General features: G+C 33.8%; 1 protein-coding gene across 1 annotated transcript in view; it reads right to left on the reverse strand.

Annotated features, from left to right (window-relative positions):
• The window catches only part of f (espin protein forked), a 136,801-nt gene that overhangs the window by 61,103 nt on the left and 58,894 nt on the right, over positions 1-16,804 (reverse strand). The window contains exons 5-6 of the mRNA XM_089090646.1: positions 10,398-11,177; positions 2,836-2,998 (exon numbers count right to left, since the gene is read on the reverse strand). Of these exons, the coding sequence (XP_088946772.1) occupies positions 2,836-2,998; positions 10,398-11,177 (943 nt within the window). The remainder of the gene's footprint in view (positions 1-2,835; positions 2,999-10,397; positions 11,178-16,804) is intronic.

The following is a 16,804-nucleotide window of genomic DNA, read 5'->3' on the forward strand; positions in this document are numbered from 1 at the left end:
ATGAGCGTGGGAGGGGGCCTAGTTGCCCTCCATTTTTTTTATCACTTAAAAAGGGCACTAGAACTTTTAATTTCCGTTCCAATGAGCCCTCCTACGATATTCTAGGACCACTGGGTCAATACGAAAAGAAAAAAAAACAAATAAAAAAAAAAACAAAACACACATCCGTGATCTTTCTTCTGGCAAAAATGGAAAATTCCGCATTTTTGTAGATAGGAGCTTGAAACCTCTACAGTAGGGTTCTCTGATACGTTGAATATGATGGTTTGGTTTTCATTAAGGTTCTATAGCTTTTAGGGGGTCTTTTCCCCTTTTTTCGAAAATCAGCCAAATTTTCTCAGGCGAGTAACTTTTGATGGGTAAGATTAAACTTGATGAAACTTATATTTTTGAAATCAGCATTAACATCTGATTCTTTTGATGTATCTATTGGTATCAAAATTCCGTGTTTTAGAGTTTCGGTTACCATTGAGCCGGGTCGCTCCTTACTTACAGTTCGTTACCACGAACTGTTTGAAATTCAGATAAGCTCTGTTGGATGAACAATTATCAAAAATAACCATCTGCAACAGCTAGAAAAGTATCAGGAGCTCCAGCAATTCTGTCAACTAACAGGGATTAAAATGTTGAAATCATAAAATCTCTTTTTCTTGTTCTAAAATAGTATTTTATATCGTTTCACTAATTTAGTGAAATTCGATTCCAAGAAGCATGGAATTTCCGAGAAGCAGATTTAAAAAAGTATGAAATTTCACTTATTTCGAGTATCTACGTTTCAATATTTGAAAACTGCTTTGTATGTTTGCTGTTTGCTGTTTTTTTTTTTTTTTTTTTTTTTTTTTTTTTTTTTTTTGATGGCATGGTAAGCGTAAATATTAATTGAGCATGTATATACATAAGTTTTTTTAATTCAATCTCATTTTTGCTCTTTTGTTTTTAGCTTTGATGATGTGTTATGTAGTCAGGATTACTTTCTTTTCCTTTTATGTCTTTGCACTTTAAACATTAACTTGTTCAAAATGTATTCTCGGAGGATTTCCTAGGAAAACTAATTATTTTTAAATTTGAATAGCCCCTAACTTAAGCTTCTTAGGTTCTTCTTCGGTTGATCTCTTAAATAATAATTATTTTGGTTCTGTATTTTTCCAATCAGCAAGGCATCCCCAAGGGAGGGTTTTTCAGGGTTCAAGCCCCCCATTTTCCTGCAAATGGGAAATATTCCAATATACATGTAAATGATGCGTTACGTAATGGTTAGGAAATATCTATGTCAAAAGATCATCCTCTCCCAATAATATATGGACCCCTCCTAAAATAAGAAAAGAAACCTTCTTTCCCCCCGGTAAGACAAGCTGATTTATCAACTCTGACACTGGAAATTTCGTTCAAAACATAGGAATAAATTTACTTGGATTTTTTTTTTAGCCTTCCTAAGATTTTAGAGGGATAAACCAAAGAGTATGGGAAAATTATGAGTTTAATCTACGGCAATTTAATAAGAGAAGATGGAGATTAAAACTATTAGTGCCATCTACAGTGCATTATATGCAACTTAGGAAGAAATTTGCATATAATTAATCTGCAACACAGTAGTTTTAGAGCTAGAATTTCTCTTGTACGTGATAATTAATTAATCAATATTTTCAGTTTCTAAGAATAATTTGAAGTGAAAATCTAGTCTACCCAAAGTAGGCCAAAGAGGGTAACAAAGTAGGTTAATTTGGGAAAATCTTAGAAGATTAAGTAGACTAGTTGACTTTGATCTAGTAACACCGACTTGGGGCAGAATTCTGCTTTCCTTACCCCTCCTCCTTAATATTTCAAAGTACCCAAAGGGACAAGCAGTTTTGAAAAGTCGCCAAACGCTAGATAGTATTAGTAATTCTTCTTTTCGACACTAGTGCCATCTTTTTAAGTGTGCCATACTCTTTGTGATATTTGTAACTCACTTAAAGTAATCAAGAAAAGTATATTTTTTATATCAGATGGATACCTGTACAAAATCTAGAACACATATTTCCTACTAACCATAAGACTCAATACATAAAGATTTATAATTTGTTATCAGCATTAACGGAGCGGAGAAGAGTCCTCAACTAGTTGTTAGGCATGTACGTCAATATAGAGCTAATTCTCTTGGTATATTTTTCCGTCAAAGCCATTCGCTAATTCATCCAATCGATTCATTTATTCATTTACTCAATTCATTCATTCATTCAGCAGATATATAAAATTAGGGGCATGTCAGGCACTAGGGATGTGCCTGGCACTGACAATGATACTTTTTGGAAAAAAAACTAAAGATCAAAAAAGTCTACAAAGGCAAAAAAATTGTAAATAAAGATATAAGATTTTGATCAGAAAAAATTTTATTAGTCACCTTTTTTTCGTTTACCACTCTTTAGCATAACTGGATCCAAATGTGGTACAAGCGAACACTTGCCCTTTGTGATTCCTTACTTTAAAAAACAAAAAACCTGACATTCATAAGAGAACACAATTCGTTTGCAGCATACTTAATACAATACACCCACTACCATATTGATATCACGCAGCTTTGTCCCTAGTTTTTGTTTGGAGGTATTTTTTCAGTCACAATTTTTGCATTTTTGTTACTTGAAATATAGTTTTTCCTTAGTGTTTTCGTCTTTTTTCCTTGAAGTATAATCACGGTTAGGAATTCTCAACAATAACATGTATCTTACCTTTGATTTTGACAAGAAGGCAATATGACCTAAAAAGTGACTTATAATATATTAAGCATTTTGGGACTTGTATGAAAAGCCCATTTGGGTTTTTGATTATCTTTGTTATTGACTGTTTCCAAATACTCACCCCGGGGAGCTTGAATGGAATAGAAATCTTCTTCTTCATCCGATGAAGAATGAGACAGTCTATTGTTTTCATCATCTTGAAAATCGTTTGTCTGGAATGGGTTTCGGAAAAATTCCTTTTCTTCTATAGCCTTTGTGGATGGTTTTACATCTTGATTATTTCCCTAGAAATGGGATATGTGTTTATTTATTCTCCTGCAACATAGGTTCTAGTTTAGACATATCTTTGGAAATTGGTGGTTATTCAAAATATAGGAACAAAAGATAGAGTTTTTTGGTTTTCAACAAAGAGCCAAATATTAAACGGTTTACCTTATTCTTAAAGAAGAATTGAGAGTATTTGTTTATCTTATTTTTACCATTTTCATTTTCTTGGGAGTGGTAAAATAAAGACTTTTCTAACTGCAATTTTTTCATATCAAAAACTTATCATATAAACCTAGCAAAATCTTTGTTATATTGCAGGGTATTTGCTTGGTTTTGGGTCGTCTATGTAAGCTGTTCAAAGCATGGGCGCCCATAGATCGAATTTTAGGAAGGGGGGGGGGGTTACCTGATCTAATCGGCACTTCCAGTACTGTATAATTGAAATCTCAAGACAAAATATTATAAGCCCCGCGATAGCGCTGCCTAAGTTAAGAGCGATGTGGGCTGAATATATTATTTTGCTTTGCAGACCAGGGCAGTTCTTATAGAAAGAAATATCATAGGAGCATCAAAAAGACCTCATGGAGGTCAATCAGTTATAATGCTTTTTTTTAAGTTATTTTTGTTGTTATAGTGTTTTTTTAAGAGTCAAAGTGATCGGAGGGCACATACCCCCCCCCACCCCACACACACACACGTTGCATTTTCTCGAAACTTATCTGATAGAAATTTCAAGATGGCCAGTTGTTGTCGTAGAAACTTCGAAAAGGGCTCATTCGGTTGGTAATTAAAAGGGCTAGTGCCCTCTTTAATAGTCAAAAGTGATTGGAGGGCAACCTTCCCCCTTCCCACACCTATCATTTCCCCAAACACTTCCAGTGAAAATTTCGAGATAGTTATTTTGTTTGAAATAATGTAAAAGTTCATAAATTATGTCTTTGAGGATGAGAACCCCCTCACAGTCCTCAGGGCAAGAGTTGCAAGGTATGTCCCGAGGGCATTTAAGTTTTTAATGGAAACGGTGGTCGTATAAACTTCGGAATGGGCTCATTGGATTGGAAATCGGAAGTTGAAGAGCCATTTTTAAGAGTCAAATTTATCGGAGAGCAGCTATACTTCAACCCTACGTCATATTTTCCCCAAATGCATCCGATAGAAATTTTAATATAGCCATTTGTTAAAAAATAGTCTAAAAATCTCATAACATGGTCTTTGGGGTTGACACAACCCCCTAGAGTATGGAGGTAAGGGTTTTAAGTCGTGCTCCAGAGGGAAATAAGGTTTTTAGGAAGAGGTGGTCTTGTAAACTTTAGAGGAGGCTCATTTTATTTGAAATGCATATTTATAGTTCCATGTTAAGAGTCAAGCTTGATAGAGAGAAAAGAGCCGCCCCCCCCTGAGATACTATTTTCCCCAAATACATTCGCTCGAAATTGTCAAACAGCCATTTTGTAGCCAATAGTCCAAAGAGAATATAACAACGTCTTCAGTAAACAAATATAAGAAATATTTAGGCGGAAGTTGAACTAAATCAAAACAAACTATGAGCATGTGGACTCTTAAAAAGGCGGCAAAACAATGTCTCAAAAACGACTTATATTATTCAATTAGATCTCTAAGAGTAATTTGCGGGGGATTTTGAGCTAGCCAAAAGGCAATATGTGCACTAGTACTATGTTTTTAGTACTAGAACTACAGTTACTGTAATTAATGACACCAAGAGTATTAATGTGAAACTTCTAGGAAGTGTTTAGGGGGCGTTCCAATTAAACAAAAACTGTATACATGCAGGTTTTCAAAAAGGCATATAAGCAATATCATAGGGAGTACCACTCTATAATAGCTAGAAATATCATTGAAACATTTAAAGAAGCTAATTCGATTCAAAATTAAAAGTTATAGGGTTCTTTCTAGGACTAAAAAGAGATTGGAGGGCAATAAGCCCGTCTCTCAAGCCGATTTATTTCCCAAACACATCTAGCCAAAAATTTTTTGAGACAACTATTTTGTTCAGCATAGTAGAACGGTCCCGCAACTATTTCTTTATGGATATTGGACATGTAAAACCCTCAAAATTATGTCAAACTATAAATTCTTATAAAAATAAACCCGAAAAGATAAAGAAAATCATGAAAATGACCTTGTCAATAAAAAACGAACAGAAATTCATCTAAAAAAACTTTTTCCACATAACAAGTTTTTCAAAGTAAACTAAAGAGCTCAATTTAGCCAAAAAATGGACAGAAATGAAGTCAAGTAATCATCCAAACGTAAAACTACCACAAATCATCAATAAATAATTGAAACTCAAAATGAACAGAAATTGGAGCAGATAGCTGAGTCAAATTCGAAACAAGCTAAAATTAACATTAGTAAGGCTGATAACCCCCATGCCTTCTCAAGATCAGAAAATAATTCGAGCTTTACGGTAAACAAAATGTAGTTTAATGTTTTCACTTTTTTTCACTTAAATAAGGAAAAACTTTTTTTTACTCAATTTTGTTTACCTTTTTTTATTTTAAGGAATAAATATCAACATAAGTATATTAAACTGACAATCCACGGTAATTTTTTTTTGTTTTTTTTTTTAAGTAAAGGCTAATTTATGTTCTGGTCTTGAGAAGGCATGGGGGTTGTCAGCCTTAGTAATGTTACTTTTTACTCGTTTTGAGTTTGACTAGGCTATTTATTATAATTTCTGTTCGTATTGAGTTTCAATTATTTCTTGATACTGATTTGTGGTGATTTTACGCTCGGAAGATTATTTGACTGTTTTTTTGTCTATTTTTGACTTCGCAGAAGTCTTTGCATTTATCTGAATTCGTTTTTGGTGGGAAAAGTTTTTTAAATGAATACAAACGTATGACACCGACATTCAGCAAGGGGGGCTGGCGCCCCCTTGACCCCCCCCCCCTTATGGGCACCCATCGTTCAAAGGTTTCTGAGACTTTAAAAATTGTAAAAAAAAAAAACTAGCCAAATCTTGAGTGAAGTACAGAGTGGAAAAGACGAAGGGATGTCTCTAAATGAATTCCTAACGGAATGTTTGATTGAAAATGAAATTCACTGAAAACTCCTTATGCAATCTTTTGAAAAAGAATTCTTTGAACAGCTTTTTAAAAAAGTATACTGCCATTCAATTTTTAAAAGTACATACACACGAGGTTTTATTTCATTTTAAACACCGGTTTACGGGTCAAAGAAGGGAATCCTCCAACTATAATCCAAAATAAAGGTAAATGAAACAATCATCCTCACGAAGAAGTTTTTCAATCATGATCCCCGAATTCCAAGTGACAAGGTGAAACTCGGATCCAATCTAAGCCAAGACTACATAAAAAAAAGCTGGCTAAAAGAATAAAAAAAATTACAGGGCTGGACACACGTACTGTTTTTCGGAACCGATTTTCCAAATCAGCACACAATTGCAAACAAAATGGCAGCAATTCGAACTTGAAAAATTTTCCAGTTTTTGGTGCCAATTTATAAATACGGCATCGAATTTCATCGTGTTCGTAAAAGGAAGAAAGAAGAAAACAAAGCAAAAGATATCAAACAAAGATATATGTAAGTATTTTGATAGAAAACAAGTTAACAATTTTGAGATTAGATGAGATAAATCATCCAAATATTGATAAACTGCAGGTGAATATTGTTGTCAATGATGTTTAGTTTTGAAAATCTCTTGCAAAGGGTGCTGTTTTTGTACCGTTATTGTTCGTCCACTAAGCGGCTGGAATCGGTCCCCAAAAAAGTTACATGTTTCTGGCCCCTAAGAGAGAAAATGCTTTAATTTCTGAAAGAAAAGGAAAGAAAAAGCAAATGCTTTGAGTTATATTTATCATGTATTTCAATATTTAATCTCCAATTATTTAAGAATGACTCCAGAATCATAGAGGCCGTTTAATTAAAATAATAAGCTCTTTCAAAAGTTCTAAAAGAAACTTTAGCATAAGGAGCGAGGTATTGAGCAAAGGGTGGCCCCCCTAATGTAAGTAATAATTTCTGTCGTTTTAAGTTTAATGTTGCTCATTACTTAAAGCTGAAAAAACTCGTTTTTTTCTTATTTAATTTCTGATCGTTTTTTTAAATAATGCTGGGAAAACCGGCTTCCATGGAAAATTCCCTCCCCCAACTAAAAATTCCTTGTTAGAAATATCCTCCCACGTAACCCCCTTCCCTTTACCAGAAAAATTCCCCCTCAAAAACATCTGTATATTTCCCAATAGTCAATACTATATGTAAACAATGGGCAAAGTTCATAGCTTACGGGTTTTCCCCAGGGAACTGTAAGGGGTCAAGTCAGCCTCAAAGACATGGTTATTAGATTTTTCAACTATGCTAAATAAAATGGCTATCTCAAAATTTTTATCGGGTGACTTTCGGGAAAAAATGAGCATGGCAGCGGGGCTAGCTGCCCTCCAATATTTTTGGTCACTTAAAAAGGGCACTAGAACTTTTGATTCCCGATCAAATGAGCCCTCTCCCGATCTTCTATGATCACTGGTTCTATACGACCACCTCTGGAAAAACGAAACAAAAAAAAACAACAAATAAACAGCAATCCATGATCTTTCTTCTGGCAAAAATGCAAAATTTCACATTTTTGTACATAGGAGCTTGAAACATCTGCAGTAGGGTTTTCTGATATGCTGAATCTGATGGCGTTTTCATTAAGATCACTTGATGTTTTGGGTTTTTTTTTCCCTTTTTTCTAAAATTGGGTAAATTTTCTCAGGATCAAACTTTCGATGAGTAACATTAAATTTGATGAGGATTACCAAGGCCGTACCCAGGATTTTATTCGGGGGGGGGGGTTACTCAAAGGTTATTTTTTGGGAGGGGGGTTTACACAAAAAGCCTCAAAAAACGTATAAAAATTTGTTTATATCCATTTTTTCTTTTGGTGTATCCATTGTTATCAAGACTGTTTCTTGTAGTTTCGGTTACTATTAAGCCGCATTACTCCTTACTTACAATTTGTTACGATGAATTGTTTGATAGTCGTTTAAACCTTTGGTTATTGCTTAGTAAAGTAGTTTCAGAAAGATAAAACAATTTGATAAAGGTTTAAAAAACATGACTGCTTTTTGAATCCAAGGGGTAATAACACATTCCTAAATAGCAAAATTGGCAAGCGACTTCAAAGATGGCCAAAATCAAGCAAAATACGTCCGCATATTTAAAAAACTCGTATTCTTGTTCTAATTAGCGAAACTTTTGTACTTATAAATAAGCGAGGAGTCAAGAAAGTTGTCATTGAAGCAACAGAACTAATTTGGAATTGAAAAAAAATATAGGATACATGGGGGAATTGAAAAAAAAAGCTATTAGCTTTTTTACATACACTATTAGCAATTAGTGTAAAAATCCATTACTTGGATTGCAAATTGAATCAATAACAAAGTGCATAGTAAAAAACACAGCTAATTAAAAGGTATTTAAGAAATGATATGTCCCACAATAGATACCTATGGGACTATATCACCAATAACGTGTCGAAAAATCTACTATTTTAATTATAAATTATTTAAAGAAGTAACATAAGACTTTTTTCGCATAAATTTCACTTTATCAGTCTTAGCCGAGACTCCATAGAGTCTTGAAGTTTTTCTTATTGCATGCTCTTTACCTGAGAGGTTTTTTTCGGCTGAGGAATAGACATTCGTATGGCATACGATAAAGCTGATTATTACGGACATCATGGGAAAAAATTTCCTATCTTTGAATAGCTTTTTCACCTTCAGTTCATATTGAAAATATATAGCCTATCATTATTTCTACCTACTTAAAAACACGCAACAATGCTTACCTTTGTTAGTCACTGTTTTGGTCATCAGAAATTGGAAATAAAATGTGACCTATTCTTATTTTTAGCACAAGCGTAAAATAAAGGTAAAATGTTTATAGCTAAATTTGAACAATTTGTAAGAAATCACTATAAAAAAATCTTCTTTTGTGGCTCAAAAAATCACAAGCTTTTACTTATTTTTTCTCCAAACTGTTATTCAAGGCTTTACCCAGGATTTTTTTTACTGAGGGGGTTTTACCAAAAAAAAATTTGGGGGGGGGGATCTACACAAAAAAAAACTAAAAAAAACACATACAAAATTTGTTTATGTCCATTTTTGTTGCGTTTTTACAGGTTAGAAAAACATTTCGGGGGGGGGGGGGGCTCAAACCGGGTAAGCTACTACTCTGTAGAAACTGCTCTGCTCTTTGCCAAACAGAGCTACTGCGCTTTGTCCAAATAAGAAAAAAAATTACTGTGATAGACAATATTCGTGAAATACATCGATGAGCAATTTTAATTGCCAATATATACGAATGAGGTTGCATCTTAGATGACTGTTGCTTAGAAAAAATTACTGCTGCGTCGAAAAAAATTTCAGTAAAAAGGTCAGTAAATTGCTTGGCAAAGCAAAATTGCGTAATTCCACAACCAAATGATGGTGACAGTCGACTGATGCTTATGGTGGAACACCTGTTTGAATCTATAGCTAATCTCATTTTCATTGAAAAGCAATGAAAAATGAAATCAGTCAAGTGCTTTAACTTTGAGGTACGCCCTTTTAAAGGCTATTTCTTTTAAGCGAACTCAAAATAGATGTACACTAGCTTTTGAAAAAAAATAGTTTGGAAAGCTATTTACACAGTGCTACATAAATTAAAATAAACAATTAGGTAATTGTTTGAGTACAGTTTGAGTAAATTGTACATTGTTTGAGTAAATGTACATTGAGTACAGTAAATTATGTAAATCATGGTTGGTTTATGGATGCTTGACAGAACGGCATTGGGTAGTGTAAAGATCTTGTTTTTGTCAACATGGCTACCCAGAGCGAAGAATTATGCTTGAAATTATGTTCAACTAGAAATATTTCTGGAAAAAAATATTTTAACATCGTTGCTAGCTGAAGAAACGCGATTAGAACAAATTACATTTTAAATCTGGCACAAAACAGAATATTTCTTTTCAAATAAATAGTAATTTTAATGATCTGGAATATTATTATTCATTCATAATATTATACAAAATTTTTCAATCATTAGGGCAATAGCCAATCACGTAAATTCTGATTTTGGCTAGTGTTTTTGATAAGAGGGCAAGCAATATTGTTATGTCATAAAATCAATTATTCCAGTAGAACCTATAGATAAAAGTGGGTTATTCAATTTTTATAAGAAAAAAACTTTTTGTAAAGGCTGGGTTCAGTATAAATATTTCGTTAACATGAATTTGCATTTTTGTACACAACATTAAATAAAATAATTTCCCCAATTTTTTATTCTTTTTCTTTCTTTTTTTCTATTCTTAACAAATATTTAAAACTTCGGGGAAAATGCTTTGTATCAAATCTTTGAACCAATTTTGGACTTTTTCTAAAATAGAAAAGAATTAAAATCTGCGTTTACCTTCTTATTACTTCGCTGTCCACATAAAATACTGGGTGACTTATAAATATCTTCATAAGTATGATCTTGATTTTGCACCAATCCTTTTGATTTCTCTTTCAGTTCAGAATGAGAATTTATACCATTTTCAGCACATTCCAGCAAATCTGTAGGGCTTGCTTCATCATTGCTTTCTGATTCGCAACTTCCTTCGCATCCGGATGAGGAAGAAGAGAGCGCATTCCTTTCCAACGTCGGATTACCCTTCGTACTCTTTGAACAGACGGAGGCACGATCAGTGTCAAATAACTCTCTTAGTGACGTTCTTGATGCTGTTCTTGGATCATGAAGATAAAACGGTCCGGATTCATTATTATTTCTATCAGAGTGTGGCTTTGAGCTACTTACTGGAATGTTTTCATATTCCCGTCTGTAAATATTCTCAGTTTTCATCGGGGCTATTACCTTTTTGACACGAGACAATGTCACGTCTGAATATATACTCGATGGACTGTCACTAAGATGAGATCTAGATCTGGATCTAGAGTTTCTAGACCCTCTAGCGCTCTCTTTGTCACAAATCCGGCTTTCTATATAATGCGATCGGTCGCTCTTTGACGACCTGCTTATCAAAGACCGGATTGAACTGTTTTCACTTTGTCGACTGGGTGGATGAAGATAGAAAGGCTCACTGCCAGACGATGAAAGAACAGAATCAGAAGAGCCACTTGCTGTAGAGGTTGGACGACATCTTGAATTGCAAGAGCCAGATAATGAACTGCAATCACATGTTCCACTTTCCTGGAAAGTATTAAAGATCGATAGATTGTTTTATTAAAATCAAATCCAAGGGTTACAAGACCGTCCAAGGGTCAGAATTTAACATTTTTCTCAAATGCACTCGTAATGCCGATAAGCAAGAGAAACACAGAAAAATTGAGCAGAAAACCCTATGTATAAATGAGTAGAAAAGTTCCTTTTTTTACTGATGTAACAGATTAAAGATAGCAACAAAAGCAATCTAGATATACTCAAGATCCAGATATACTTTTGACTTAAAGAAAGAACGTGTTCTACACACAGGGATCTCTGAAACACATACAAAACTTTGTCCTTTCTGAGTGAGGGGAAACCTTGCTAGATCTTATATTCATCCCTTGTTTTATGCCTGTGAGGCATAATTACAAAATAATCGTAAGCACAAAGGCAGCAGATTTGGAACATAATCAAACATAGACAAATTAAATTAGAAATATATTTATAAAAATTTAGTCCCTATACGTTATTCTTGATATTTATTACATTTTTAATGTCATTCCAGGTATGAATAATATTTAAGGGTGCCAGTGCGATCAGGTAATGAAATAAGTTTCGAAAAGAGAAACTTCCTTGAAACGATTTTAAAGTATACATTCTCCGAATTTATCCCCCATAAGAAATTTTTGGTGTCAGTCCTTCCTCCCTCAGACATAAAATCAAATATTTGATCCCCTGGCTCCACGGTACACGAAAAAACAAAGAACCCATAAACACCCTTAAATACACGCATGTATGTATACACACACAAGCTTACAGTCACACATGTCATAGTCAGATCACAGAAGATAAAGAAAAACCACTAAATTTATATTCACTAAAAAACTAACATTACTTTATTTTGCCTATCATTAATGCTGAGACAAAAAAAGACTAAGAAAGAAAACTATATCTCAGAGATTTACAGAGAAGACAAACATACAACGGTTACTCCTCTTATATTATCAACTGGGCAAACAAAAAAGAAAAATGTTAAAAACTAAATAACAACAAAAAATAAATAATAATTATCGTTGCCAATTCTCAGTTGGGCTGACTGAGAAAGGCTATACTTTTTGCAAAGTCACAGAAATAAAAAAAAAAAGGTCTTAACGGCCAACTTACAATCTGTCACAACAATTGAATTTTTTCTTTTAACCTTGAAATTAAGGATGAACTCAGTATTCTCAAACATTTACAATATCAATATTTCGCCACTAGATCAAAATGAACTAGATCAAAGTGAACTAGACCACTAGACTAAATGAACTAAAGAGTGGCATGAGGTGTTTTACGAGTTTTCGTTTCTTCCTCTTCCGAGCTAAATAAAAATCTAATCAAAAATAAAAGTGCAACAAGAAAATAGTTGTCGATTTTTTTTAGCATTTTGGTCGAAAGAATACTTTCTGTTTGCCAATCATAAAAGTAAACTACATAACATAACAGCTCTCTATTCTGATAGAAGGTCATAGACATCTGTTTGAAATAAGAGTAAGAAGTCCTACTAGAAAATAGTAAAAATAAAATGAATAAAGACATTTTTTTATTACGAATAAATTAAATTAGTTCTACGCGCAATATTTTATTTATTTTGAAAAACCTTTATAGTACGAAAAAAATCGAATTTGAAGTTAAAAATGAAATGAATTAAAAGCATATTATCTTATCACGAAAAATATTATAGTTGTTTGAGCAATATTTTAGTTATTTTTCCAAAATTTTATAGGACGGGGAAGATTGAATTACATTTTTAAATTTAACCTGAAAAATCCATCAAATTTTGACATAAAGAATTTTTTCAGAGGGGGGGAGCTAAGCATGTTATGCTGAGTTTAACCTAGTTGCAGTGTACTAAAGATGAATTTATATGGAATGGGTCTTTTGAGCCTTTAAATTTTATAGGTGAAGAGGGAGGTAGACTAACTATAAACTAACTATACTAGGAAACTAACTATAAGTACAACTTACAAATTTATTATACCTAAGCCTATCCGTAGTTATTAAAAGGCTTCTTAATTGTAGGCAATACATTTTGAAATAGCACCTCTAATTTGTTTGCATTATATATACTCAATAATACCGTTTAGAAAACGGGCCAACTAGCAGGTGTTCTTACTGTGCAGGTTAAAAAATTATTTATTAAATTGAAAATCTTAATGCAAGGCTAATAGCGAAAGTCTTTAAAGAATTAACCACAAATCCACAATTAAAAGGTAATTAAAAAGGTTTGCTGATATGTTTACGTGAAATTAGGTAGGTGAAAATTGTACAAAACTAATTCGTTTGAAATTTTGCCATCTTTTAATGAATTGCACCGTTTGTTTATAAAATAAGTGAAAAATATATAAACAACAACGAAACCACTTTAGTCTGTGGATAAAGGCATATTAGTGTATTCCATTACACAAAGAATAAAACTTTATTCATATTAAAACTAAATATTACAAGCTGGTAATACAACCCTGTAAAGAAAAAAATTGAGAAATCAAAAAATATTTTGGTATATTTCAGGTTTAGTAACAGCTGAAACATCCCGATGAAACATTTAGTTCAGCTTTCAATCTGACTCTCAGTTTATGTTAGCAAAACATGATTTTGGTCTCGGAGAAACATATGAAGGATTTGTGGGTGATTTTTTCTTTTCTTCCAACCTCAAACGAGCCAGAATTTTTAACAGATTTTTTTTTTTTTTAAACTCAAGGACAACAACTAATCCGAAAAGAATTAGTAAATCATTTAATAGAACAGAAAAGTTGCAAGAATATTGAAAAAATTACAAAACTCCAAAACACTTAAGTCCCGTAAGAACCAACTTGTTCTTAGAGGATCTCATATCCACAGTGCTCTAAATTCAAAAACAGCACAAGAGACAGGTATATAAAATGACAAATATAGCAAATTATAGGAAAAGTGGCACGCGTTGCCAGATTCAGAGGGGAGGTGGTTTGAAGCCCTTCTCTTCCGCTTTGATGCAGTGGCAGATCCAGGGGGAGGGGCACGCCCCCCTAGCGTAGTCGAAAGTAGCGCAATTTAGTTAATTAACTCAAGTTGCGTTAATTAAACTTGCTCCTAACACAAGTTTATCGAATCAACCTATTTCGCCCCCCCCCTAAATTTTTTTTATCGGATGAACTTATTTCCCCCCCTAAAAATCCTGGTTCCACCCCTGCTTTGATGACTTGATTTTTTTCCAAAATATTAATAATTTTAGCGTTTAAAAAGACTTATAGCGGAAACGCAATGATTTTCTGTTTGGAGTAGTTTGATCTTTTCTTTGATCTGACATCTTTTTGATCTCCGATCCCCCGCCAGAGCATGGTGACCCGCTAAAGCGAAAATAAGTAATAGACTCAATTTCTGGTCATCAGCTGGTGACCAGCGTGCGAGCGAATAAAAAGCGGTGGACGGTGAATATTGAGAAATCTGCAGCTGAGGATTTTTACAAATCAGCAAAGGAAGCTCTACCTTGTTCTAGTGTAAAAGTTTTATCTAAAAAAGACTCTGGTGTTATTCGAGAGGTCCCATCTTATTTTGACCTTGAAATACTACGGAACCAGTTCGGTATACTCGGATCTAGTCGATTTGGAACAAGCAAATCGGTTAAGCTTGAATTTGCAGACGCGATTTCCAAAGGATCATTTCTGCGAAATGATGTAAATATTGGGTATGGAAACTTCTGTGTTTATGAGTTCAAGCAATTGCCAAAGTGTTGCTTCAAGTGTCGTTCTCCTGGGCATTTGGAAAGTGCATGTACTAGTAGCACTCCTAAGTGCGCTCGTTGTGCTGGGCCGCATTTATTTACGAACAGCGATCGTTGTACGGAATCTCCGAAATGTGCCAATTGTCATTGATCTCATCCTTCTTACAGTCTACGATGCCCTGTGATTAAGAAGATCACTGATAAGGTCTATTCTCAGAAATGAATCCGGACATAAGTATAGTCTCATTTAATATTAATGGAACGAGAGGCAAGGACTTTTTTATTGAAAATCTGTGTGTTAATTACGACGTTGTTTGTCTCCAAGAACATTTACTGACTGCCTTTAGCGAAAATTTTCTGAGACGAAGCAGTGATCACGTCGTTTTTGTGCGTCCAGCTAAAATTACGCGTGGCCGTCCTTCTGTCAGTTTAGCTTGTGTTTTTAAGCAAAATATTTCTGGTGCGAGTCCAGTGCTTTTCCAATCAGATGGCACTTTTCTTGCGGTGCGTCTTAGTAATATCGTATTAGTTCATGTGTATCTGCCATATAACGATCGTTCCATTCGTTCACTTCAGAAGTTCTCTTGTGCTTGTAATGGACTAAAAACTTTAATTCAAAAGATATCAGATCATGGGTTGCATTTTGTTATTGCTGGTGATTTTAATACCGATCTGGTTTCTGATAATGTAAGGAATGATCAGCTTCTTGATTCTCTCCCGGCTTATAAAATTGTCCGGAAGTCCCATGATTATAAGTATATTCACCAATCAGGTAGTAAATCAGACATTGAGCACGTTGTTTGTTCTGCAGCTCTTGTCTGCTCACCACTTACAGCTCAATTTGACGAGCAAGATCTTGATCACCTTCCGCGGTCTTTTTGCTTATCAAAGTCTGCAGTTTGTTCTGGGAGTATATCTAAGAGTCGTGGTTTACGTTCTAAATGGTTTTATAAGCCTGATTGGAATAATGCGAATTTCTCTGTTTATCTTAAAATATTGGCTTCACTTCTAAGTAGGACTTGTGTTCCGTATCAGCTTCTGCAGTGTAGCCAGAATTTTATATGTATAAAAAAATACATTTCATATTTAGTACATGCTAAACATGAAATAGACTGATATTATCATTCTATCCTCTCCGCTATGAAAGAAGCTGAAAAAATTTTTGTCCCAGTAAAGTGAATCCGAAAGAATAGTCAAAAGCTTCTTTGGTCACTTGACCCTAACCTTAAGGCCTGTAAAAATAAAGCTAAATTTTGGCTAAAAGTTTGGACAGAATGTGGTCAGCCTAGGTCTGGTAATGTTTTTCTTATTAAACAAAAAACTAAATTAGAATTCAAGAAGTATCTAAAAAGCTAAAGGATTTGAAAAAGATTAAAGTTACATATTTAAAATTTAGCAAATTTCTTCTTTCTCTGCCACCATGAACTAGAAATCGGTATCTAGTTAAAAATTTCTATGTTACGGATGTAACTCAAAAGCTCGGTGACCTACACAAAAAGCTTTTTGCAGATGCATTTTGTAATATTGTCCCTGGCCATGGTCATTTACAGTTTTTTCTTAGTAGAAATTAATTGCTAGTGTTTGTTGATGTTCCTTTTTGTTTTTCTTTTTGTTTCTTTTTTATTATTATGTTATACTCCACTTGTACTACTTGTTCTCTTGTAGTTGTGGTTAATAAATGATTGAATTTAATTGAATTCTAGGTTCTTGCTGAATATCAGATCTTCGGTACACGGGTTAGTGCTCCTTTAAATATAAACGTAGAGGAGCAGATTGCTAATATGGAGACGCAAAGGCATCTAAACCAGGGTTAGCAGCTTGTTAATTCTGGCATACTTTTAAAAACCGTAAATAAAATAGATGGCATGCTGGTATCCCCTGGATATAAGGTAGGGCGGCATTTCTAACAAATATCAATTTTTAATTCTTATAT

This window comes from Artemia sp. Qi Xiang Cuo, chromosome 6 (assembly GCF_049724085.1).
Source record: "Artemia sp. Qi Xiang Cuo chromosome 6, ASM4972408v1, whole genome shotgun sequence".
NCBI lineage: Eukaryota > Metazoa > Arthropoda > Branchiopoda > Anostraca > Artemiidae > Artemia > Artemia sp. Qi Xiang Cuo.